We start from the raw sequence: 24,615 nt of genomic DNA, 5'->3' as shown, positions 1-24,615 counted from the left end.
ATGCAGTAAAATTTGAAGCTGCTCTTGAGCATGCAAATTCCTTTGGAATTTTGTATTGAATATTACATGCTTCAATAAACTTAGTAATGTCTGAAGCTGATTCTTAACACTGAATGCATAGTTTCAGCAAGTTTAGCCTCAATTCCTTTGTACACAGTTTCACAGATATAAAAGATAAGTAATACTCGCTCTTCACAGACATGCTGTGGCCATCAATTCAATTAATAAACATTTACCAAGCACACAGTAAATAAGAAAATTACAAATCAAGGCAAAAAACAATGTTATACTTAGTACAAAGTTTGGATAGCATACATCAGGTAAGACCAAAGCCGGGATGTGGAAGAAGCCAAGCAGTTCCACAAGCAGCGAGAACAGAGATGCCTGTTTTTTTAGGCTTATCTCAAATTGATTAATGTTGGTTTCTACTCAACCGGAAGCTCATGCAGTCATCTTTCAACTCATGCACAATATTCACGCTCCCAGGGTAATCTTTCAAAGTACTCATGTATTACTTTTCTCCCCTGGCACTCAGTTTTCATAAATAATTAAAAGGACATACATTTGCGACCCTGGCCCATTTGTTCAGTTTCAACAGGTGAGTTTGGAAGTTATTCTAATTTTATAAACATGATAGCATTAGTCTTATTTTCAGTTTTTAATGTAACTTACTAATAGCTTATTTACATTTTACTTTAATTTGATCCTAGTTTTACACTTGAAGGGGAAAATTGCACTAATTATTTCACATTACAGAAATTACTGAGAACAAGCAGGAACACAAACAATTGATTTGTACCATCTGTAATTCTGATGCTGAAACAGAATGGTTTGAGATACTGTGACATAATAGTTTCAGTAATATAGAATTTTCATTACTCTTGTCAGTGCCCGTTTGTGTATTCCTTTCTGGAACAATTTAAACAGACACTTCAATAACAACAATTCACACCACCTGTCACCACAAACTACACAATTACCAGTTCTGTATCTTCTAGATAATATATTTTTATCTTTTACTTCTAGAAGTTCACTAGAGTAAGACAGAAGGTCGAAATAACTTGACTTTGAAGTGTTGTTTTTTCTCTTATATTTTAAAAAACATTTAATTTATACATTCCAAAAAATAATTTCCAACACAGGTGCAAATACTTACATTACAAATATAATTTCCATTCCCTGCTTCTCTGTTTGAAAGCATATACCATTGTCAAAAGAAATGAAACAGGTTTATTAAGATTCTTCTCCCACACACCAACACACCACCCTATGAAGAGGAATCACACCTGCTACTCCACAAAGCAGCAATGCAGGAACATTTTGGAATGGTTGTCTTTGCTTACTCTTCAACACAGTCACAGTCCATAAAGACTCCAAGTTGCAGGATCAGCTGATTTTAGTCCATCTTCCTCCTCCCTCTTTTTCCTTCTAGTTTAACCCACATGAAAATACAAACAAATTGCTTCCCCTTCCTACTGCTTCAAATAATCAGTACTCAGTGTCAGGAGCTAAACATGGGGGGGGGGGGTGGGTTGTCTTCCTTATTCTCTTCACTGTCTGGTACAACCACGATTGCCAGTAAGATGTCTGGGACCAGAACCCCAGGCAGAGATGTCACAAGCAGGCTGGGCTACATCTTGCGGTGTGCTTTTATCTCCAGACCTCTTCATTCGTGCTCCACTGGCACTCTCTCCCTATTTTATCCATTTATAAGCGGACTTCCAGACTATGAGCCTTTTGAGAAAAGACTGTCTGATATAGTATCATGCTTATATCAACATAATGAATCCTACAATTTAACTGAAACTTCCAGAAATTTAGTGAAAAACAGGGTAGTATGAACTATCACTTGGGTGACCCACAGAACACATAGACCAATGAACAGTGCTATGGACACATATACATATTTTCTGAAGATATATGTATAGGTGTGAATACATATATATATTCATAATTTATCATGTTTGTTTGTTTTCATTCAGATTCCTTATTAAGGTGTTTTTCAATTCCCCTGCTGAAGAGAGTTGCAAAGGAAAGTATTTACTACACAAATGGAAACCCCAGCGATTGCACAACCATTTATAATGGTCCAAGGAGAACAGAGCACTGATTGTATGGAAGGAAACCCTAACATCAAGTGTCATTCAGGGGAATAAACAACAACAAAATCCAGTAACTCTCAGAAGACACAGAAAGTTGAAAGTCCTCCTTCCTCTCTGAACTCTGGATTAGATTAAAATAGCTGCAGTTCATGACCACAGGATTGCAAACCAGCAATTCCATGGGCAAGGATCTCTTGGGATGGAAGTGAATTGACATTAACTGTGGGAAAAAGGAAGCAAACAGGCATTCTGCAACAAATTCTCTGATTCAGACTCTGATACCCAAGGCTAATCTCTAAGGCTGCTCAAAATGACAAAAAGACTTTTTAGCTGGGATGTTGAAGAAAAATCCTTGAATTTTACCACCACCTGTAAATCAAAAAGGAAACAAAGTGCCACAGAATGTCAGGGGTGCTTTGCTGACTGATATTACCTCAGTGCAGCTTTACATCATACAAAGGACCAGGGTAGAACAAGGAAAACCAAAAAATCCTGGTTTATTTTGCACAACAAATAGAGCACTTTAGAAATCACTTAATGAGGGCTAAGAAGAATAATAGAGGAGACATTAATGAACTTTCTTTCTGCAGAATTCAATTAAAAAAAACAAACCCTTGTGGGCATTAATTATTATGAATTATTTTTTCTTTTTTGTACAAGTGAACATAGAACTCTCTTGAGTCTGGAGACAATCGATACAGTGAGCGTGAATCTATCTTGTTTCAAGTCCATTCACTAACCATGTGTATTTACAGTTCCACAATTACTGAAGCCCTTTCAACACTTATGTTTTTTAACTACAGCACGTAGTTCTAATGAGGTTAGCTTCAACTGGCTGAGGATTCACCTATCTTTCTGTCTCAGATTTGTTTTACACAGGGCCTTTTCATTTAAATTTTGTCCTACTAAAGGACAAAGGCTTCCAAATGTCTTCTGCTAGGAAATCAAGCCAAAAAAAGCAAATAAGCACCATTTTAATACTTTTTAACAAAGACCTGTATGTCTTATTGAGAAGGGAAAAAAAGCATAATGACACATACAAAAACCTAACTTAAAATTTCCTAAAGCTAGGAACAGCTTCCTACAGTTCCTTCATGTATGGTGTAACTATAGTTCTCGCAGCCTTCTACTGCCAAACTGTTCACCTGGTTCAACCAGGTTTTCCAGTTACTTGATTTCTACAGATACATTAGATACATCAAAAAGTGTAACAATATTGTCAGTGTAAAACAATAACCAATACATAATATTGCCAGCCCACCAATGTACTAAAGATTAAAAAAAACTCCAATGAAATACAGATAAAAATACACCATGCAGTATCTTCCTGCAGGAAACGCTGCAAAAAGCATGAAGTTCACCTTGTTTCAAATCACAACACTAAGACTAATGCTCCAGCCCCACAGAGGTTTCTGTAAAACAATTCAAAAGAAAGTTAACAGAAACTTCTGTCATGATTATATTTCATCAGCAAGCATTTCTTCCAAATGCCAAATGGCTCTCTTGAAGAATCACCATTTCTACATTTAATCCACTTTGAAGAATACTGACCTAAACTGACATTTTGGGAAAAGAGAGGATGCCAGACTTCTTGTTAAGGCAGCCTGAGGTTTCCTACTAACACTTAGATTACATAAAGCTTTGAAATGGTATACAAGCAGGCAATTCCCTAGAAGACTTGGAACAGGGCTTTCACATTTGCAAGAGAACTTGCCAAAGACCTATAAGAGATCTTGAACAGCACAGGGACAGGAATATAACTCATTTGGCTGACATACTCAAGTCCTTTTCTACTGTAAATTATGGTGTCCCTTACGATTAAAAAGCTGCTTGAGCCATACTGCCAAGAGGAAGCCCCTGAGTATCCATTTCTGCAAGGGCAGAACACAGAGTGCACAGCCTCAGCGAGAAGACTTTAGAGCAAAGAGGTATTTCCAGAGGCTCCACCACCCGAATGAAGAGCTGAAAGCAAGTGTATCAGAAGTAAGTAGATCAGCTGTGTGCTTGCTGGCAAAGGTCTAACTTGGCAAAGTGTATTGACCATGGAATAAGAAATATGCCAAACAAAGCACTGTCCCATTAAGTGGAAGACCTGTCACTTCTCATTCATCACTATCAAGAAGCTCAGTGTCTGAACATCTCCAAGCAGAAAAGCCAGAGAAGAAACAGCCTGCTGGATTCTTTACTCCCAGGGCAGGAAACCACTGTGGCTGCCTGATCTGGAACTTTTTTGGCAAGCTGTCTTCAAGTAGGCTTGATCATGCCTGTCAGCAAATCTACAAGTTCCACAAGCCTTCCCATCCTGACTGCCAATAGGAAAATATCTGGCACAGTCATTCCCAGCACCAGGAGAAAGAATTCCAGGCTAAGCAGGACACTGCTCATATAAATACTGTTTCACCTGCCTTCCTGGATGATTATGTTGCACTTCCAAAGCCACCAAAGCACATTTCCTACATTAAATGGAAAATGCCCAAAACTGAGAAATTATTTTTTTTTAATTATCAGACAGGTCCTTTCACTTGAACAGCATATCTGGGCAGTGGCAGAATTACCCATTTCATCCTTAAGAACCATCTCCATGACACAGATAATGAAAAGCCAAGCACACAGGCATCTGAGGTATAATTCAACAGGTGTCAGCAGGTAAGAAAGCCAGCAGCATGGCTAAGGAGTTCAATTTTCTTGGCATCAAGACAGAGTAGCCTCAAATCCCTTCTGGACCTAGGAAAAAACCTGTACTTTGCCACCTACAGCTAATAGGAAAATACACCTCTGTCAAGCAACATTCTATGAAAAGGATCTCTGGGATCCTTTAAAATATAAAAGGCAGTTTAAGTAAATGGAACTTGCAGTAGTCTCAGACTTTGCTCAACCCAATTTCTATCTGCACGAATTCTGCCTGGTCACAGAAGACTGAAGAGGAGAAAGTGCAGTAAAAACTTGCTTCAACTGCAGGTCACTTACATGACTTTGGAGATTTTTGTGGAAGGGAGATAAAAAGCAACACAGTTAAAGGAGCTGCTGCTAGTTCTTCCTCCAAGCCTGAACTGCAACTTCTGAATATGGATTAATGGATATTTGAGAGTCAGAGAAAAGGGACAAGCAGGCCCAACATGTGGCAGAAGCACGAGGTAAGCAGTGAAAGCCTGAAATACCCATCCAGAGCTTATGAGGAAAAGGCGAGAAATGGCACGCCCACTGACTACTGACTTGGAATGCAGTGGTGAGCACAAGGATTTGGGACTGTAGGATACAGCAGATTCTTACTACATCAGCAAGAGCAAACAACTTCCATAACTATAAATTTACTCCATGGAGATGGTGATTTTGAGGCTGGAGAAAAATCTCAGGTGTCCTTTAGGCATGTGCAAAGTAGATCCTACAGAAACTGGATGTGAAAGAGCATCAAGGTTTTGTTGTAGTCATAAAGATCAGGAAGTTTCTAGGATAAACAGAATAGGATGCCTTAACCAGGCTCTCCAAAGATCATGGTTCTCTGTGGAATAAAGCTTTCTAAAACCAGCATTTTGTCCCATAATGACAGAGTGCCTCTAGACACTTCTCCTGTTCTTGTACATGTCTCTAGCAGCTGTTTCTGACCACTGTCAGATGGGACAGTGGACTGCCCAGGCCTCTTGTCTAACCTAGTGTCATTGTTCATATGAAGATTATTACAGGAAACTCCTCACTTCTAGAAGAGGCTATGACCTTATTGTTTAAGAAATGTATTTGGCATCTACACTAATGTTCTTGATTAGGCTAGGAGATGCAGGATTTGTAAATACTGTATTAAAATACTGACTACAGACACCCTACAGAATAAAAAAAGAAGGGAAATAGGTGGGTATGTAAACACACGCCAGTATTTTCCACAGTTGAAAGGAGATGGTATAAAGCAAGGAATGACTGAACTACTCTGGTTTTGGCATGCTTATTTTTAATTAAGTTTGGCAATATAGGAAAAAGAGAAAAAACAATGTACTAATTTTTGGGGTTTTAATCTGCTTTACTACTGTATTTTTAGATAGACTGAAAAATCAGTAAGTGGTTATTTTGTTCTTATCTCCCTTCACTTTGTATCTCCATGTTTTTACTGCAGAGCATGTAAAGTGAAAGCCTACATGTAAAAAAAGTTACATTAAAAACTACCTATATTTAGTAAAATATTATTAAAAGCCCATATTGAAAGCCCATCCTAAGCATTCAGTTCTGGTACTATGTATGTTAAGTCTTGCATGCAAAAAACACCATGCTTCAGGTTAAAGAAGATTACATTATAATTATTTATTTATATTTACCTATTTATAACAATTAATATGTGCAATAATAACAACAGTAATAAATATCAATGAGATAATTTCCTTTATGGAGTCTTTTAAGTGGTATTTTCTGATACTATTCTGATATATATTCCTATCAATTCTCAGTTACACTATGACAGTGCTGATCCAGCCCTATGGAAATCTTTTCAATTTATTAGGAATTCTTAAGATCACTACTGAAAACCAATAAATTTTCAAAACATTAGCAGTATCTTACTAATGTAAAAATATTTAAGGCAGCTTGTTTGCCATGTATATCTTCTTCCAAATTTTCTATTTGCTTTGCAGATCACATATGAGATTACATGAAGAGGAACATGGAAAAAATACTCTTAGAAAAACTCCTTACTAAAAGAACTACTTATTCATAAAAAACCTGTACCTGAAGTATGGTGTATTTCCACAGAATTACATATTTTTTTTCTGAATGTGTACATGAACCATCAAAAAAGCAGCCACTTCTTTAACAGTAAACAGTTGCTTTTGTTAGACTACCCCCGCCCTAAAAAAATGCGGATTTCCCTGTTCTAAGATCATAATTACTAAGCATTCCTCATTACACTGCTTTATAGCCATACCATGCAGAAAAATCCTGCCAGGGGTTTTGGCCCTCATTTTTTATCTTTCACAACCAATTTCACAATACTGACAGTTAGAATAATAATAATAAAAGTCATTCAGATGTATCATACACCTCTGATGAGGGCTCTGGGTGATGGCTAATCCTTTTGAGCCACGTGAAACAGTGGAGACCTACAGTAAAAATTTCATCTACACAGACCTTCTCCAGAATTTCACAGGATATTTATATATACAATAAATGCAGTGTGGATTCCAGCAGAGACACGCATACGTATATATATACACACACATACCTATATATATATTGATTTCACCAACACAAATGCTATCTCCAGACATTAATTTTATTTATGAGAGACCTTTATAAGCTCAGTGTACATTCACAAAAACAGACAGATATGCACACACCTTTACAGATTAATAATTACATAAAACAGGGTCCCTTACTGTTCTCAGCTCTGCAAAAATACTGCAGTCATGAATTAAACATCACCTTCCAAAGTTCTCTGTTTTGTGCCTGCTCTGCCAAGGTTTCTGGGAACACTGATTAGAATCTGAATAGCTTTACATTACCTCCAACCTTAGGCCCACCAGCTGATCCTGGCTTTCTTGCACTGTTTGAAGGATTTCCTGGCTTTTTAGGTGCTGGAACCTTGAAGGCTGAAGCAGCTGACGATGGCCTATTTCCATCCACTGACTCTTCATCATCAAAGCTTTTGTCTAGAAAACAATATGTTAAATAAAAATAGAGCTATTAGAATGGATGTATTTTAATTTCCTAACAAACTATTTTCCTTCACATTTCACAGAAATTCACAAAATGCATAAATAAAACCAAGTATTATCAATTTGTCCTCTCTCTGATCTAGGAATAAAATGACAATGGGAGATAAACAGCATTTTCCACATGTCAAGTTCTTATAAAATATTATTTTGCCTTCATAATTAACCACAGTAGAACTGAGCATAAAAAAACGAATCCTACACATCCACTCCCACAAAGAAAAAATATATTTGCACAGACTGATTTTTTTTAATAATTTCTTAATATTTTCCCAAAAGGAAAGCCCTTAATATAATCTTTATCATACTGGTCTAACGAAGAAAAATGCTTCTCCTTTTCCTTCTTTCACTCATGCATGCATTTTCTGCTACACATCCTCCTACAATGTGTCTAACTAGCACTCCCTGTCTCCTTCCTTCCACCCAGATTTTTCAACTTACAATCACAGATCCTCTTGCAGATCAGTCGCCTCATTCCTCTGATAGCTCTTCAATCCCCTCACCCTAGGACGGACCCAGCACCTCACATGGCCACATGCAGTAAATTCTTAATACTAATCAAAGATTCTATCAAAATGTGCTCGCAAACACCCTAGATCCACCACTGAGATTTGTGCCGGCATCTTTCTCTCCCTTCCCTGCACTAGGTGCTGCACAACCAATGAGCTGCAAGGTGACATCATCTTCTGGGAGCCAACGCCAGAGGAAAAGGTGAAAATTCTCCATGCAAATAAATTCATTCCCACACATGGTATTTGCCACTATTCCAATCCTTCGTTTAAAAAATTAGACAGGCAGACAATATTCCAGGGCTTGCACTCCTCTTTCCTATAATTTCAGGTTTGTGTATTTTTATTCATGAAAGAAATTAATGTCTAGTGACTAAACAGTCTCAATTCAAAATATTATGCCTTAAAAGAACCCCAACATATTCCAACAGTCAAACATAATATTTTCTGCACCCACTTAGGAAAGAAGGATTTATCTATAAGCTTGAGCACAGAAAACATCCAGCCTATGGTTCCTGTAATAAATAAAATGGGCGAGGCTGAGACACAGCTGCACTACAGCAATGAAAGACCAATATAGCATATTACCTGCTTTAAAACCTGCCATTTGTTAAAAAAAAAAAAAGCCACAAAAATTTTAATTGCAAAACTTCATCATCTCTGGAACGGTTAACTGTTTACCCTTTGCTTATTCAGAACTTGCTCCCAGGGAAATGTCAACTATATTTAACAATGTAGCTTCCCAGAGGAAGGCAGGGTTTTTGTCCAGCAGCACTGGCAGCACCATCGAATGTCAGAACACCCTGCATTTAATGTGTCCAAGATCACTGCTGCTATGGTTAGCACATTTTTCTAGCATTTGCCAAAAGCTGTGTTTTGCACTAATGAATCTCCATGATCAAAGAAATAAACCACCACAAGAAAAATACGGATGCATATTAACAATTTTCATTATTTCCTCCTCTCTTACAAACACTGATTTTAAGTTAATCTTGGTAAGAGTATTTGTTTGGATCTGTAAACTCTCCGAATCGAAGGAAAAAGCATCAGCCTTCCCCCTCACTGTCCTGTGTGTTGCCATGGAAACAGCACTCCCGCTCAGCATACGGGCTGAGCCAGAATACATTTTGATTCCTGATGCTTTTACTCTCACTATCTTAAACAGACCCAGACATTAAGATTTCAAGCAAGGAAAACCACTAACACAAAGCCCAGATTAAGTAAAATGACTTAAACACTGTCATGGAAGGGTAAATGGCAAGGGTTAATACCTAGGATACCTGCAGCATTACAGGTAATTTTAAATTAAAAATATCTTGCAGATTTTTGAACAGCAGTATCAGATCAACACTAACATGTGTTTTCATTAAATCATGAAAACAGACTAAAAGTGAACAGGCTTTGCCAATAAAAATGGTTCTGTTGCTGCACTTTCAAATCTGATGAAGTAACAGGCCAGACTTTCATGCTACTACCCAACAGCTCTACAATGCTGCACTGATATGCAAATATTACACAAACCTTTGAAACAATGAAGTTATTTGCAATACAACCTTAAAAACAGAACGTGCGCATTTGCTCATTTATGCAAAATCTCCTAATCAAGAAAAATCTACACAACCCCAAACAACTATGTACTTTGGGAACCAGTGACTCAGATAAAAGAATTTTATTTTTACCAAACAATTCATTAAGAAGGAATACCAAAGATGGGCAATTTTACAAGTTATTGCTCAACCCCAAAATGTGCAAATAGAATTTCAGAAAAAAATGTAAAGGCAAATGTTTTGACCTATTGACGTGCTATGTATATTAGAGGCTACATTAAATAATGTTCTTGGTAATACTGTCAAATTACTTTAGTTAATTAATTTAGTTAAAGAGTATTTTTTCATACATTTAGAAGATTGCTAACAATGGATTAAAAATATACATGATGAAATAGTTTTATGCAGTCTTTCAGTCCCTATAAAATTCATCTTTTTAAAATAAATGTGGGTTTTTTTTAAGATACACAGAACTGATTTAAACCACTGATATAAGGGTATTCTTAACCAGACTTTTCATAGTTTATGTTAAAATAAATTAAAAATTACTGTTCAGTTACTTGAAGTGTTCCAAAATAACAGCACAGTACCATAAGCATGTAAAATTAATGGCTGAAAATTATCTGTTTGAATTCTAATAATGCAAAAGTGATAATGCAGCTGAGTCTCTTTTGTTCTGGATTTGTTTGTTTTTTAAATAAACATAAGCAGGAAAATTTCACACTGTCTTAAAGAAACCAGAGGTTTTTCCCATCCTTTTAGGCCTTTACACTTTTATTTCCCTAAGATTTAACATCAAAATCCCAAATGATCTTTAGGGACACTCCATTTTCAGAAATAAGATTTACACTGTGAAGATCCAAAACCTGAAGTCTGTATTTATAGCACTTCATGAAAATAGAGCATTATATTTGCTTCCCCTATATTTGCCTTCCATGCACTCTCATTCATCTGCAAAGATCCACTTGCTGGTAGCTCCTGTAAAAGCATTTCCATGTACTTCAGCATGGAGAAGCCCAGCTCCAGTTGTAAGTGTTGCTCCCCAGGGCATAATCAAGGAGCAGTTCCGCTCAATCTGGTTTTACTACCGTGCCTTTGGCTGGCCAAGGGAGCAGGGATGGAGCTCCTGACAGCCAACACAGAGAGCATGGGGATTGCTGTATTTCAGTATCAAACTGTGCCTCTAATGTTAGTTTTATGCAGTCTACAAACAAAATGTATCTCTACAACAGAAGTCATAATAGCCTAAATGTAATTGGTATTTCAAAACAAAGCCATCTGATAGATGCAAACTTTTTTCATTGTAAAATGGCTGGATAATTTTCATTCTAGGTAATTTTAACACTTTCAGAGTATCAAATTTTATGTATGCAAATATACCTGACAGCTGAGAAAGTATTATCCAAATAGCGTTTTAAAACAAAGCTCCAAAGTACTAAAAATAAAAAGTTGTATGAATTGCTAGCAACCCACAGAACATGTTAGAGGGAAAACACAATAAATTAAAGACACTAAGCCTCAGTTAAATCTCACAACATTGTTCATGTACTTGATATGTAGTATTTTAAACCACAGTGGATAAGGAGTTTTGGAGGTAAGCATAGGATACAGAGAAGAGCCTGGAATGTTGTACTGACAAAAGCTTCTGAAGAAACCTGATGAGCAACAAATGCTCTCACTCTGGTACAAGCTCTCTTCCTGATGAGCAACTTCGAAGCAGGGGAAGAAAAAAATTCAAGAAAAGGTTGTTTTTACCTTCACAGAGCTAGGGACTCAGGATTCAAAATCGAAGCATTACAAGTTTTTTCTTCTAATGGAGGGCAGAGATCTGCAGCATAGAGGATGTTCTGCAGGTACAGTGCACCAAGTGAACTGCTATCAATGAACTGCTGTGCATTTCTACAAAATCTTTGAAGAGTTGTCTAAGAAATCTTTCCAGTAAAAGACCCTCCAAACCAACCTGCAGGACACATCAGAACTCAAAGTCCACCACACTTTCAGAACTTAAAATTTACCAAAGTTATTCAAAGTTTAAATCCATGCAGACAGACCAAAACTTGAACTATCATAAAGCATTAAACACTAAAATTCTTAAGAAACAAACTATGTCATTTGAACTAAAATTAAACAAGATATATGTGCTATCTTCCTGCCTTGCAGCATTACTCTTGGGGGCCAGATCACAAATATGTAATGTATGTTTTCTGAAGTATTCAGAGAGATCAAAGCATAAACACTTATAATGAGACTTGATACTCAAAGAACATTCTAGTACTTGCAATATTTTAAACTTCAGAACAATCTACTTACTGTGATTTGCCTATACAGCAGTAAAGGTAATTATGTATCCAGTAAATGTAAAGATATATCCAGTGACAAGGAGAATCTAGAGAGAAATCTGAAGTTTTTCATATCCAGAGATAAAAAATATTTTCAAAGATTAAATTAGAATACATTTATTGTTACTGCAACTCAAGCCCTCACCTCAGCTGGTTTGAAGATTCGTATAACTAATGTGACATTTTGGTATCTAACATTTTGTTAGTCATAGTCAATAACAGAAAAATTAAACACAGTATCACCTACACAGCAGTACAAATACAAGATCTATATTCTACCTGCGCTACTCAGCAGTAGGAAATCAGAAGTTAACTGACTTCTGAGTTAGCAGATCCTCAAGTGACACCATGAAGGCGAAAAAACTGGATCCCCTGCAGTAACACTTAACTAAAGCTGGCAATAAAGGCAAATCTGGATACTGTTTTCAGTAGCAATATCTTAGATATCTAACACAACTAGGTTTGTAAATACCAACTTGCAGTATTTTACTGTAGAGTGATAAGAGTCAAACTAGAGAACACAGTAAATTTAATATTTACATATCTAATAAATTGCTTTTAAAGTGACTTCTGTTCAAAACATTTGTATCAATTTTACTTAAATAACGGATCATGATCAGCTTTGCTAACAAATACTGGTTTTTACCTACTGATGACACTTCCTCTTTCACACTACAAATTATTTATGAGAAAATTGCAAAATCCGGCCTAAGCAAAGAAACTCCAAGTAGATGAACTCTTTAAATTTCCAAGTCACTCTCCCTTTCTGTGCCTACCAAGACACCCACTGCCAGTCTCCCTTCAGTGACTTACAAACATAGACTGCATCAATTACTTGGAACATCTGGGACTGGATCATTAGCTCAATTCCAGATGAACTGGTGCGGCCTACAACAACGTCTGTCAAGCATGAAAATGAAGCCACAAGCACTAAACATGCATCAAGTTAGCTGATCCCTCTAATCCATACTTCAAGCCAATGCCCCACATCATTTAGTGAGGACTTTATCCCTTACACATCAGGCATTCCATACAGTCCAAATCTGTTTGTCCTGACACAAAGGACAGGATTCATTTGCCTAAGCACAGTCATCTAAAACCAGTTTAGACAGTCCTGGGCATCTTGTCTGGTGGCCAGCTGACATTCCAGAAGGCCACAGATCTCTTGCAGTTCTTGTGTCATGCCTGCTCACTACTGTGGATACTTCAAGGCACCTTGAGTGGCACCAGACACCTATGGCTGGACAGATAAATTGCACCTAAGAACTTTCAGATCTATCATAAAGGTGTCATTGCTTGGCATTTTCCCTGTGCCACAGCAGGTCTTGGGATCCTAAACCATTAGGAGACAAATTCTCATGCCCAAACAAAAGCCTGCTTCCCACAGTGATGGAGCATGGCTCTGCCTGGGACCAGAGTGGAGGCACAGAAGTAACGTGAAGACACTTGCTGATGGATTTAACTTTACTTCATGTTACCTCTTTTGCTTCTCTTTGCCTTCCTGCAGGAAGCAACTGTACTGATGACAGCACTGGCAAATGGTTCTCTTGTGTGCAATACATGCTGATGCTCATCAACAAAATCTCAAACTCCTACCAGAAGAGACTCACTTTTCTGCAGTAATCTCACAGGGGATGGATGAGATAAAAAAAAAAAAACAAACCAAGAACAGTGTTTGAAGAACTACAAAACTTGGTTCAAAAATCCCCCAGACTTCTTAAACCAAACATATTCTTTCACATGCTATTTTTTCAGGCAGTTCCAGTGAACTAGTGTCTTAAAAAAAAAAATATCAAAAAGGCAGCAAGTAAGGGGAGCAAGAGTCAGTAACAGGAGTACGGCAAATATTTATCAGTTAAATTTTGCTGTTCATCTGATCTCAAATTTTAATAAAGTTCCCCTAATTTTTCAACAAGAAAAGCAAAATACAGCTCTCCTACATTCCATTCATCAGTAACAGGCTCACACCTGCTTTTGAGTTTTTTTTTTTGTTCTGCTGTATGCATTTGGTCTTTTTTAAAACATGACCCTCAATGAATAGGATAAAAGAAAAGAAGAAAAATTAGGAAGAAAATACTAGACCTAACAGACTTTTAAAAAAGAAATATTTAGGAGTGGCAATGGCACATGCCACAATAATTATCCACATTTAATACAGGCCTATTCTAATGACATTAGTAGTTTATCCATTCTGCTCCAGAGTTTCATGAAGGACTATGTCAAAAAAAGATTAATTAAAAAAAAATAATGTATCCCCAGTGTTATTTTCCTAACCCCAAAGAAAAGACAGTCTTACAATTTATCTTACTACTGTCTGGGTAAAAGATAATACTTAACAACAGGTTTCAAATAAAGCTGCAATAAGCTCAAATAAGCAACTGAGCTAATTCTGCTCCCAAGTAAAGCTTCATTCCCATTTCTAGCTCTAGAATATCTCCTGTAAACCCAAGTACTTTTCTAATTTTTACCTATTAAAATTTAAGACAGCTTCTGCAAATCTTGCCATATTTTACATTTTTACAGTATCTGTAAAATTACCATAGTACACATGGTATAATAAATCATTTAGTCCTTTCTAAATTCTTGCAATTGGACTTTCTTTTGTTACAAATGTGTAACATTTCCCAAATGTTACTGAACATTTCTCAGCAAACTTACTGAAAACTGAAGATGCAGTCAGTATCACTGTACTTTAAAAATCATCAATTTAACTTTTTTTACATCCTTCCTAAGGCACGTTCAATAGCCTTCTGAATCAACACTTAATAGTCTACAACCTATTAGCAAACAAAGCACCATTTTCTCAGTAAAAAGGGAAGAGAAAGATAATGAGGTTCTGCAGAATTCATGACAAGGTCAACATCTAAAATAGGATTCAAGACTGAACAGCAAGGCTTAAAATAAAAGTATGTAACATTATTGTTCAACATCTGTACTATGTTACTGCTTTAGGCCATGCTATTTGGACCACACTGCACTATGTCCAGCACTGAAATGTTAACAAGTCAGGTGCCTTTTAGGCAGGGGGAAGGCAAAAAGGTGTAGGAAGGACACAGAGCTGCCTTGCATAAGAAATCCAAGACTGAAAGTTTTTGACATTTTGAACACAGAAGTTGACTCACTAGCTGTAACATATAAACTGATGGGATACTACGCTATTTTAGCACAAACTAAAACATACCTACTGCAGCAGAAATGTTTTGCTCTCTTATGAAATACCAGAATTAAAGCTGAGAAAGACAGTAACTTCTGAAGCACTCAAGATTTCCGCTAAATGAGTGAGCACTCCCTCAGAGACTTTCCCTATCCAGACACTGATTAAAATGAAAGCAGGGAATTCACTTTAAAACTTGATAGAAAAAGAAAGAAAAAGAAAAAGCTGTAACAGAACTTTTACTCGATGCCTAGTAAATTTTTGTGAGTCACTTTACACCTAAAAGACTCATAATTTCTATCAAAAGTGATGGTTAATTTAACTGTTGTAGCCTGTCTGAATTCAGACCTTACTTGTGGCCAAACCCTTCACTCTGTTGCTTAAGCTGCCCTCTAAAAAAGCTGCCACTTCAAGTATCTTCTTGAAGTATAAACTCCACTATTTGCATGTAAAATATCCTGTAAGCCAACAGCCCAGTCTTTCCTCAGTAGGCTTGGTTTAATTACTGTCTTTATTATTTCATCTCTAGAAGTAGTTTTATTTCTTTCTTCACAAATTTCTTTTGCTTATACATCAAGTATCCAACTCTCAATAGCACCGTCAGGATCTGTGATATTTAGATGACCCCAAGATTGTGAAGTCTATGTCTTTCAGCTCCACTGCCAAAGAAGGAGTCATAATTTGTCTCTGCTGGTTTTCAAGGTTGTTTATTTCTTCTTATCTAAAGTATTTTCTCTCTGACCTGCAGCAGGTCTGTCTTGCACTGCAGTGTGTAGGGCTCTGCCCCTCAGTGGGATGTTACAAACATTATATACTAGAAACTACGTGTGCTATATTTACAATAATGTGCCAGTATCTATCACCCATGTTGAACAGTGTGTCCCCAGCCCAAACCAATAGAAAAATGCCAACACCACAGTGAAACATGGAGGGCATGAAGAAGAAGAAAAAGAACAAGGCACGCCCAGTTTCCTCCATCTTGCCTCCTTTGAACCCCTTATCTAGAATCCTAAAATTCTACTTTTGCACCCATGCTGCACTAATTACTACTTATATCAAACACTCAGAGCTTGTAATTCATCCTGTAAGATTGAAAACTATTTTCCATGGACAGAGATCAGAGACAGTATCTCTCGAGGCTCTGTACAGGGGGGTTTCTGACCCCCTGCCAGGGTTCCAGACCTTCCAGGGCAGCCACAGGGATGCCCTGGATTCCCACATAGCACCAGCATTTTCTTTGGTCAATCTAATGACCTATTTTAAAACCAATATATATATATATATATCATAAAAGTAGGCTTTATCTAGAAACCACTATCCGTAAAATGCAATAATATGGCTAGCATTATTGATGTATGTAAGTTCAGAAAGTAGCAAAAAGAACCACCATATTTACCCATCTGCAGCTAAGTCAATCAAACAACTGATACCCATTGAGAAATTATTCAATTCAGGACATTTCCAGTACTTAATTCAGTGACACAAAAGCACCTGGGCTTAATGACTTGAATTTTCAAACTATCAATTACATCACAGCAAGGGTAAGAGAGGCACTCATAAGTACCATGTTCATTCATCTTTAATGTATATCACAAGTGTATGTGATAGGGAAGGGGCACTGGATATATATAATATCAATGAGAAGGTTTACAAATGGGGAGCTTAAATTAGGATTTACTATTAGAGCCTGACAGTAAGTTTACCATCAGAGAGATCATGGTAGCAGCTAACATTTGCATTAGTTTTTAGTGTGGCCAATTTTTGCATGTTCAACTCAACTTGCATGTTCACGTAATGCAAATGTAAAACAGCAAGGCAGAACGACAAATAAAACATAGATCCTAGAAGCAGAAAGTGCAATATGAGCACACAGCAGATAAAATGTTGAAAAATTTATTTTTCTGCATTTTAGATCCATGTAGTTTAGGAATTAAAAGTTAGTATCTGTACACGAAAACATGCACATCACAGAACAGAATGAAAAGAGTTGTTAAAGGCCTTTCACCCACCTGATCTCTGCCTCACATAGTCGGAAGTGAGATTGAGAAAATATGGCAAATTATTTTACTCAATGCTGCCATTTCACTTGTGGGTAATAAAACCAGTAGTTTTAAGAGGCCCAACTCTCCTCAAACTGGACCTCTTAACATAGAATCATAGAATGGTTTGGGGTTTAAGAGATCTTAAAAGATTGTCTAGTTCCAACCCTTCTGCTATGGGCAGGGACACCTTTCACTAGACCAGGTTGCTCAGAGCTCCACCCAACCCAGCAGTAAATTCCTCCAGGGATGGTGCATTCACAACTTCTTTGGGCAGCCTACTCCAGTGCCTCACCACCTCAAATTAAGAATTTCTAGTCTAAATATACCCTTTTCAGCTAAAGCCATGCCTTTGTAAAACAGCCCTCTCCAGCTTTCCCTTTAGGTACAGGAAGGTGCTGTGAGGTGTCCCTGGAGCCTCCTCTGCTCAGGGCTGAACAATCCCAATTCTTTCAGCCTGTCTTCACAGTAACGCTGCCCCAGTCCTCTGATCATCTCTGTGGCTTCCTGTGAACTCACTGAACAGATGACCTCCCTTGCCCTGCTAAACAGACTGCTTTTGATGCAGCCCAGGACAGAACTGGGTTTGTGGGTTGCAGGTCCACATTGCCAACTCATGTCCAGCCTCTCATCCACCAGCACCCCGGAAGCTAAAAAACTAACACCAGATCTGGAAAATCTGGAGTGCTTGGTATATGGCTAGGCAGCTTTAGTAGCTGCCATTTCTCTAATTTTGTGGGAACACGACCCAATCCCCAAATAATATACAGAGACTGTTTCTCGTAATGTTTCTAATGAGTTTGTAAAAATCTACTCGACAATGCAAAGAATTTTTAAACAAAAACAACCTACACAGAAATGTAGAAAGTTTGACCTTTAAGTTCAATAGCAAACCTCACACTGTGTAAGTTCATTGACCAAAGGACTTTTATCAGGTCAACAAACAAAACAATCCATAATGATAAAAAGATTTTTTGTCAAATAGAAATCTACTCATGCTCATTGCTTAGGCAATCATGGAACACTATGGAGCTCTTGACATTGATGAAAGCAAAAATACCTAATTTGAAGAAAGTTAGGTTTTTCTGTTAAGAGCTTTGTTCTACAATTTCAGCCCTTCTCACCTTTCCTCAGGCTTTAACTATCAACTACTTTGAGGGCTTTTAAGGGTTTCTCAGTTGAACAAAAGCATTTTTACATCAATTAAATATACATGAAGAGGTACCAGAAAAATTCTGGTACCATTACAATCTTGTTGTCTACACTCCATATAGCTGGGAAATTCCTGTGAGTTGTAAATTGTAGTTACTTCTTGTCAGAGTCTACATATATAGCTTGTTTTCAAAAGGCACTTCAAGTTATCGACTGTTCTTTCCTGCTGTTGCTATGTAAGTGTATTTTGATGAACAAGCTGGGCAAAGAAAGCAGACACAAAATCCAAAACACAAGTCTTTAAAACTAATATGCTTTTATAAATACAATACACAGAATGGAATTTCTGATTCAGGTCAATACTACAGAAGACCCTTCACCTCAGAAGGCATTTCAGATACTGAAATTATCCAAATGTAGCTTACTTGCTCATCAGTATTTACCACAGGAAGATTTTATTAAAAATAATATGTAACAGTAAGGAAATACTCCTGGTATTTCATAGATAACAAAAGATGAAAATAAACCCTGCAAGGCAAATATCTAATCAGTCAAGTGGAAGATTCTTGCAACATCTATCAAAGGAAACCCTTAGTAGGCATTACATTTCTTCTGTGTCTGTTCACAATTCAAACTGGGTTTTTTTTGGTTTGTTTTTCCCCAAAATGTACCTTAAAAATAATAACAATAACAACCCCCCACCAAACAACCAAAAAGTGTAATATTACCAGTAGTCTGGAATAATCAAAAACATGCAGATAGAACAGAAAACACAAAAATATATTTTTATTACATAACTTGTTCTTAAAAGCTAATAAAAGCTGACTCCAGCACTCCAAACAACCAACACTTTTGCATGATAGATTAAACATATCTGGAAATCTTTTTAGTGAACGCATGTTTCATGTTTAATGAAAACAACAACAACTACCACCACTACCCAAAAAATTTCTTGACATTTTGAAAATGTCATTTAGAAACAGGAAGACAAAACTTGTAGTTATAATCCTACCACATATAAAAAAAATCAGGTGTACTTATCATTCTAGAAGCTATGCTGGTTTTGAGAAAACAACTGTCATATGTTTGCAGCTCTGTTTTTTAAATAAAAAAATGCCCTGAGTTGCACCTTGAATTCTTCCTTGAATTATTTTTTCTATTCACATCAGTCTTGAACATTGCTGTATTCATCTGTTCTCTCAGTAGTATCTTTTCATATAGCCCTTGGCTTGTTTACACATTCCCTCCTTCTCCCACTCAGTTGCTTCACTTTCCCACTGTTCTTTTACTGTTACTAGCAACAGTACTTGCACTCTATAGACAAAACACAACTCAGAATCTATGTTAATCACTGGGAGTAGCATATGACCTTACTGTGAAAAGTAGCTTTGCACTGGTTTGGTTCGGAACAGGAATCACACTCCAGCTCACGGTATCTGTCCTTGCTCTCTCAGGCACAGCCATGTCTCAAACCAGTGTGTCCACCAACTGCTAATAACAGAAGGGGAGTGGTGGGGAGCAACTACAGTAAAAGGAGCCAGTGCAGGTGCAGTCAGCATGTTAAAGAAAGCACAGGCCCAAACAAGAACAGAAAAGGGAACAAGTGATATGCTTCTATCCCACACAAACTTCTGCTACTCTTTATATTCCCACACCCAGGAGACAGCTCTGAATGGTACAAAGCACCACAGTTACAGCCTGACCAATTTCTAGGCCAGTGTAGCAACTGCTTTATCATCATCATTCACAGGACTCTGTTGGTTTAAAAAGTCTCCTACCAGAGGATAAGAAAAATCAGAAATAAACCTCAGAAATCCACATGCACTAAAATAACACATATATTTTAAATCAAGCTAATGTTTCAAACATCACTGTAGCTTCTGTAATGTTAATATGTCCAATCCCCTTTTCAGTCAAAAGTAAAATATTAAAGCTGTACAGCACCCACACTTGACAGAAACTAGTTAATCAGATTAAAGACTTAGGAAGACAGCCTTCCCTCAGAAGAACATCAGGGAATGGAAGATTAATTGTTCTCATGCTTTAGGACCATGCATACATTAATCAAGTATTTTGAAAGAAGACAAAACACAGAATTTGATATGCATATGCAGTAAGATAGAAGGATAATTTCTATTCATGATCCAGTCACATATGCTTCATCATCTAAAATCTGACAAGTGCATAAGGTCATGAAACATCATTACACTGTATGCCATTTACATAAAAATACACTAATAAAGAAGTGCTTATTCATTATACGATACAAAACTGTATACACTAGTGCAACAAATGTGTGTACCAAATGTGTCCTCTTACAAAGCTGATTATATACTTTCAGATAGCACTCAAATACCTTATGTCTGGTACTGCAATATGTTTAGTACATCTTAAGAAAACCTATGTCTGATCTTCCCTATAAGGCCATTTGTAGTTTTAGGCAGATAATTTTGTCCTTAACCTAATTACCTTGTTCAAATGGGATCAAGCAGTCCTTTACCTATGAAATCACAGGGTAACAGCAAAGACTGCCAAAAAGGTGAGGAAACAACGTGCAACACGATGTGCACAATGCGATTCTGTTCACCACCTCCTCAGCAGCCTAATCTGGTTACCAACAGATAATGGCAGAGATGCATTACCCTCCCCAAGGAAACCAGAGTGAGGAACCGTTCCTGGCTGGTTTTCCTCAGCAGCCTCCACAACTTGCAGGGCAATCACAGACCTCCACTCACACAAGTATGTGAAATGTCTTTAAGGTTGAGGCAGCGCATGCTTTCCCACTGGCATGCATTCACTACAGTAGAAGTTACGGTCCATTTGTTTGCTGGGCCACAAGCACAGGATTGTTTTTTCCCCCTCCGCATTCTTCCAACAATAGGTTGGAGAGTTTGAGACAGCTAACATGGGGGCAAACAGAAAATCTGGTTCTTCCCTTTAATCTTCACTTGAGAAATCAGATTAAGATTCAACTGGTAAGCATCACCTTTTATCTACATTTCTGCTTGTGCTCAAGAAAACCGGAATAAAAAATCCAGAAAGTTCCAATAAGCCAATGTTTTGCATTCAAGATAAAATTGGCATTGCCACTTCTAAAAAGCATTTCCAAACATACTCTGCAATTCTGTAACACATCTAGGCTGATTAAGTGAGCAAACCAAATAAGACAAGTAAAAAAATCTGTTCTGTGAATATCTGCACAATGCCTTCAGCGTTGTCTCACAAATATTAAGTTAAACATACATACTGGCCACAACAAAGTGACATTTTGCCGAGAAAAGACATTTCTCAAAGGGTGCAGAATCACTAACCTTAAAACATTTTCTTCTATGTTGCATATACTAGGAGGATATACAGAATATTTGCAAAACAAAAGACCGCAGCCAAACCATCATTAAATTTAGAAAAAAAGATTAAGAATTTTTCTTAACAGCAACTAAGGTTTTGTTTTCCCTTGCAGTTTCGTAACACAACATCAGAAGACTGAATTCCTTGTAAATGTGGTAAGCAGTAGTTTTAAGAAGACCAACAGCTACATAATCATCCTACACACTGTTAATTGTATCTGGCATTATTGCTCAAAGCTCCTACACAGAATGTCAGCTGACTGCCTGAACAGTACTTGGTTCTTAGTGCCTTTGTTAATGACGAATTAAATTATACAGAAGAGAGCTCCACAACCACCCTCACTTCATAAACCTCAACCATTACAGAAGCACAAAAATCCTACAGCTTTGCCTAGAGAATGCAGTTATTTCTTAACATGCTACAACTTGTATTCTTAATCTGCAAGTTACCACAATTGACGTTTACACCATGGAGAACTGTGTTGCTTGACAGGAAGGAAACAAAGATGAAGAAAAACATTTCCCCCAAAAAAATCTCAGCAAGAGTGAGCTTGGTACATATTCAGTTCTACAAAGACCATTACTTCCCTTGCACCTTGCAAATGACAAAAATACAAACATCAGAGAACTGCCCATATTTTTTAGACTGTACAGTCCAGACATAATTTCACTGCTCTGGTCACACTCATTATCTCTTTCAGTCTCTGACAGATGAAAGAACTAAATGAAAAACACACATTTCATGTTGCCTCAATAAAGGGTCTCTCTCAGGACTCTTACAACTACTGTTTCAGCAAATCCAGACAAAAGATTTAATCTTAATCTGTGATCTTTATAAACCATCTTATTTATGCAAATCTGCATATGTAGTCCCTTATAAAAGCACAGCCATCCTACCTCATCCCTAAACTTGCTGCAAGTCCAATGAATGCGCCTCAAGTATCTCTAAAGATAATAACGCATATATAGAAAGTCATCAAGGTATTAAGCTCAGAGAACCTGGCTGACACACAAACCCAAGTGGTGCCATGAAGATAAAACATACACCTAGTTTTTAACGAAAACACAACCATATAGTCTGCATTGCTTTACTGACCTACTTTCCATTGGTTTGTGTAACAATACACTGTGCAGTGAAGGAAATGTAGTAACATCCCATGTCTTTATTAAATATACATCCCCAGCTCTAGCAGCAAGGCTCTTCTTTTATGGCCACGCCGAATAAGTATGAATTTCTTCACACAACAGGGCAGGTTAATATCCGCTTGTTTACAAAGCAATATAGCAAATTCTGCCTTATCTTGCAGAGGTGGCCAACACAAGTAACACCGAGGCGAGAGGGGTAAACACAACGCCAACATTAAAATGCACAGCGGAATCTGCCAGAGTAGTAAATAATTGAGATCACGGGCCATCCTAGAAACCCAGGCACGGTTAAAACTCCAAGAAAGGCAGAGGCTGCCACGCTCGGTGCCCCGGTAACCCTCCGGCTGCTGCACGTAGCATCCATCTCCCAGCGCCCGGCTCGGGCGGAAGCCAAGCCTGTCAGCCCAAGATACCAACCTGCCACACCAACCTCCCCGGCCCGCCCGGGCTGCCGAGAAGCCCCGCAGCCCTGCGCGGGTCCCCAAGGGCACGGCGGTCCCCACTCACCGTCCCCCACAGCCATCATGCCCGGCGGTGCCGCGGGAGGGCGGACGCGGCGGGTCCCGGCCGGATCCCCGCCGGATTCCTGCCGGCCCCCTGCCGCTACAGCCGCCGCCTCGCTTCAAAATAGCAGTCCCGCCTTAGAGGGAGCCTCCGCGCCGGCTCGGGCCCGGCCCGGCCCCCCGGGCGCTCCGCCCCCGCCGTCATGTGCCCGCCGGGTCCCCCCGCCGCTCGGCAAGCGCCGGGCCCGCCGGAGCCCCCGCCACGGGGGGACAGCCCACAGCCCAGGGGGAAACTTTGCCCCCCACCACCACCCGGAAAATGAAGTGAGAGGAGAAGAAGGAGCCTTGGTTAAGGACGAGCGCTCTGCAGAACAGGGATCAACCAAAACGTAACATAAAACGAAATGAAACAAAACAATAAAGATACAGGAAGTGGCTCCGTTGAAGAAAGCTGCTGCCTCTCTGAGTTTTCGGAAGACTTGTTTGGAACTTCCCCCCCCCCGCTCCGCAACTTTAAAAGAGAAACTGCTTCCAAAGCATGCGTGCAACACACGCTGGGGAGCATCAATGACAGCCTGCCCAGAGCCTGAGCTGCTGATCAGAGTTTTTACCCGAATGTATCTTTTGGGTGACATGCTGAGACTAGAGAGTGCAATCCAACAGTGATCAAAATAAAAAAGAGTAGCAAGTAAGTGCTACCAATTTAGTTAGTTTTGCCAATAGAAAAGTTTAAAACTCAGGCAGACTGCAACATATGCTGTTGCACAGAGCATGAGAACCATGCATTTGCAAGGAGCCAGACACAGTTCCCTGTACTAATAATCCAAAAACTAAAAATCCAAAAACTAATAATCCAAAAACTACTAAAAATCCAAAAGTCAAATTCCTTAAAACCAGTGGAAGCATCAGCCTGATGAGGCCCTTTTCTTCCAAATGGGCTTGAACTGACCAGTACACTTCACCGGTCAGTAAAATTTCCTATTTAAAATGATAAGCCATCAGGAAGAGCAGCTGAAATTGAAAATGATGTGGCTACATTTTGACCACTTGCATTGAGCATGCCAAAGGAATACATGCGGCTCAAAAC

General features: G+C 38.3%; 1 protein-coding gene across 11 annotated transcripts in view; it reads right to left on the bottom strand.

Annotated features, from left to right (window-relative positions):
• Positions 1-24,615, bottom strand: part of CLASP2 (cytoplasmic linker associated protein 2) — a 144,892-nt gene that overhangs the window by 78,973 nt on the left and 41,304 nt on the right. For 7 of the 11 annotated variants that reach the window (XM_053970743.1, XM_053970750.1, XM_053970759.1 and 4 more), the window contains exon 8: positions 7,583-7,729. In XM_053970743.1, coding sequence (XP_053826718.1) covers positions 7,583-7,729 — 147 coding nt within the window. Of the gene's footprint in view, positions 1-7,582; positions 7,730-8,233; positions 8,312-24,615 lie in introns of those variants that run through there. The other 4 variants (XM_053970784.1, XM_053970790.1, XM_053970799.1 and 1 more) reach the window with 1 other exon arrangement.

Source organism: Vidua macroura, chromosome 1 (genome assembly GCF_024509145.1).
Source record: "Vidua macroura isolate BioBank_ID:100142 chromosome 1, ASM2450914v1, whole genome shotgun sequence".
NCBI lineage: Eukaryota > Metazoa > Chordata > Aves > Passeriformes > Viduidae > Vidua > Vidua macroura.
Note: the sequence above shows the minus strand (reverse complement) of the source record. Positions and strands in the feature narration are given on the sequence as shown.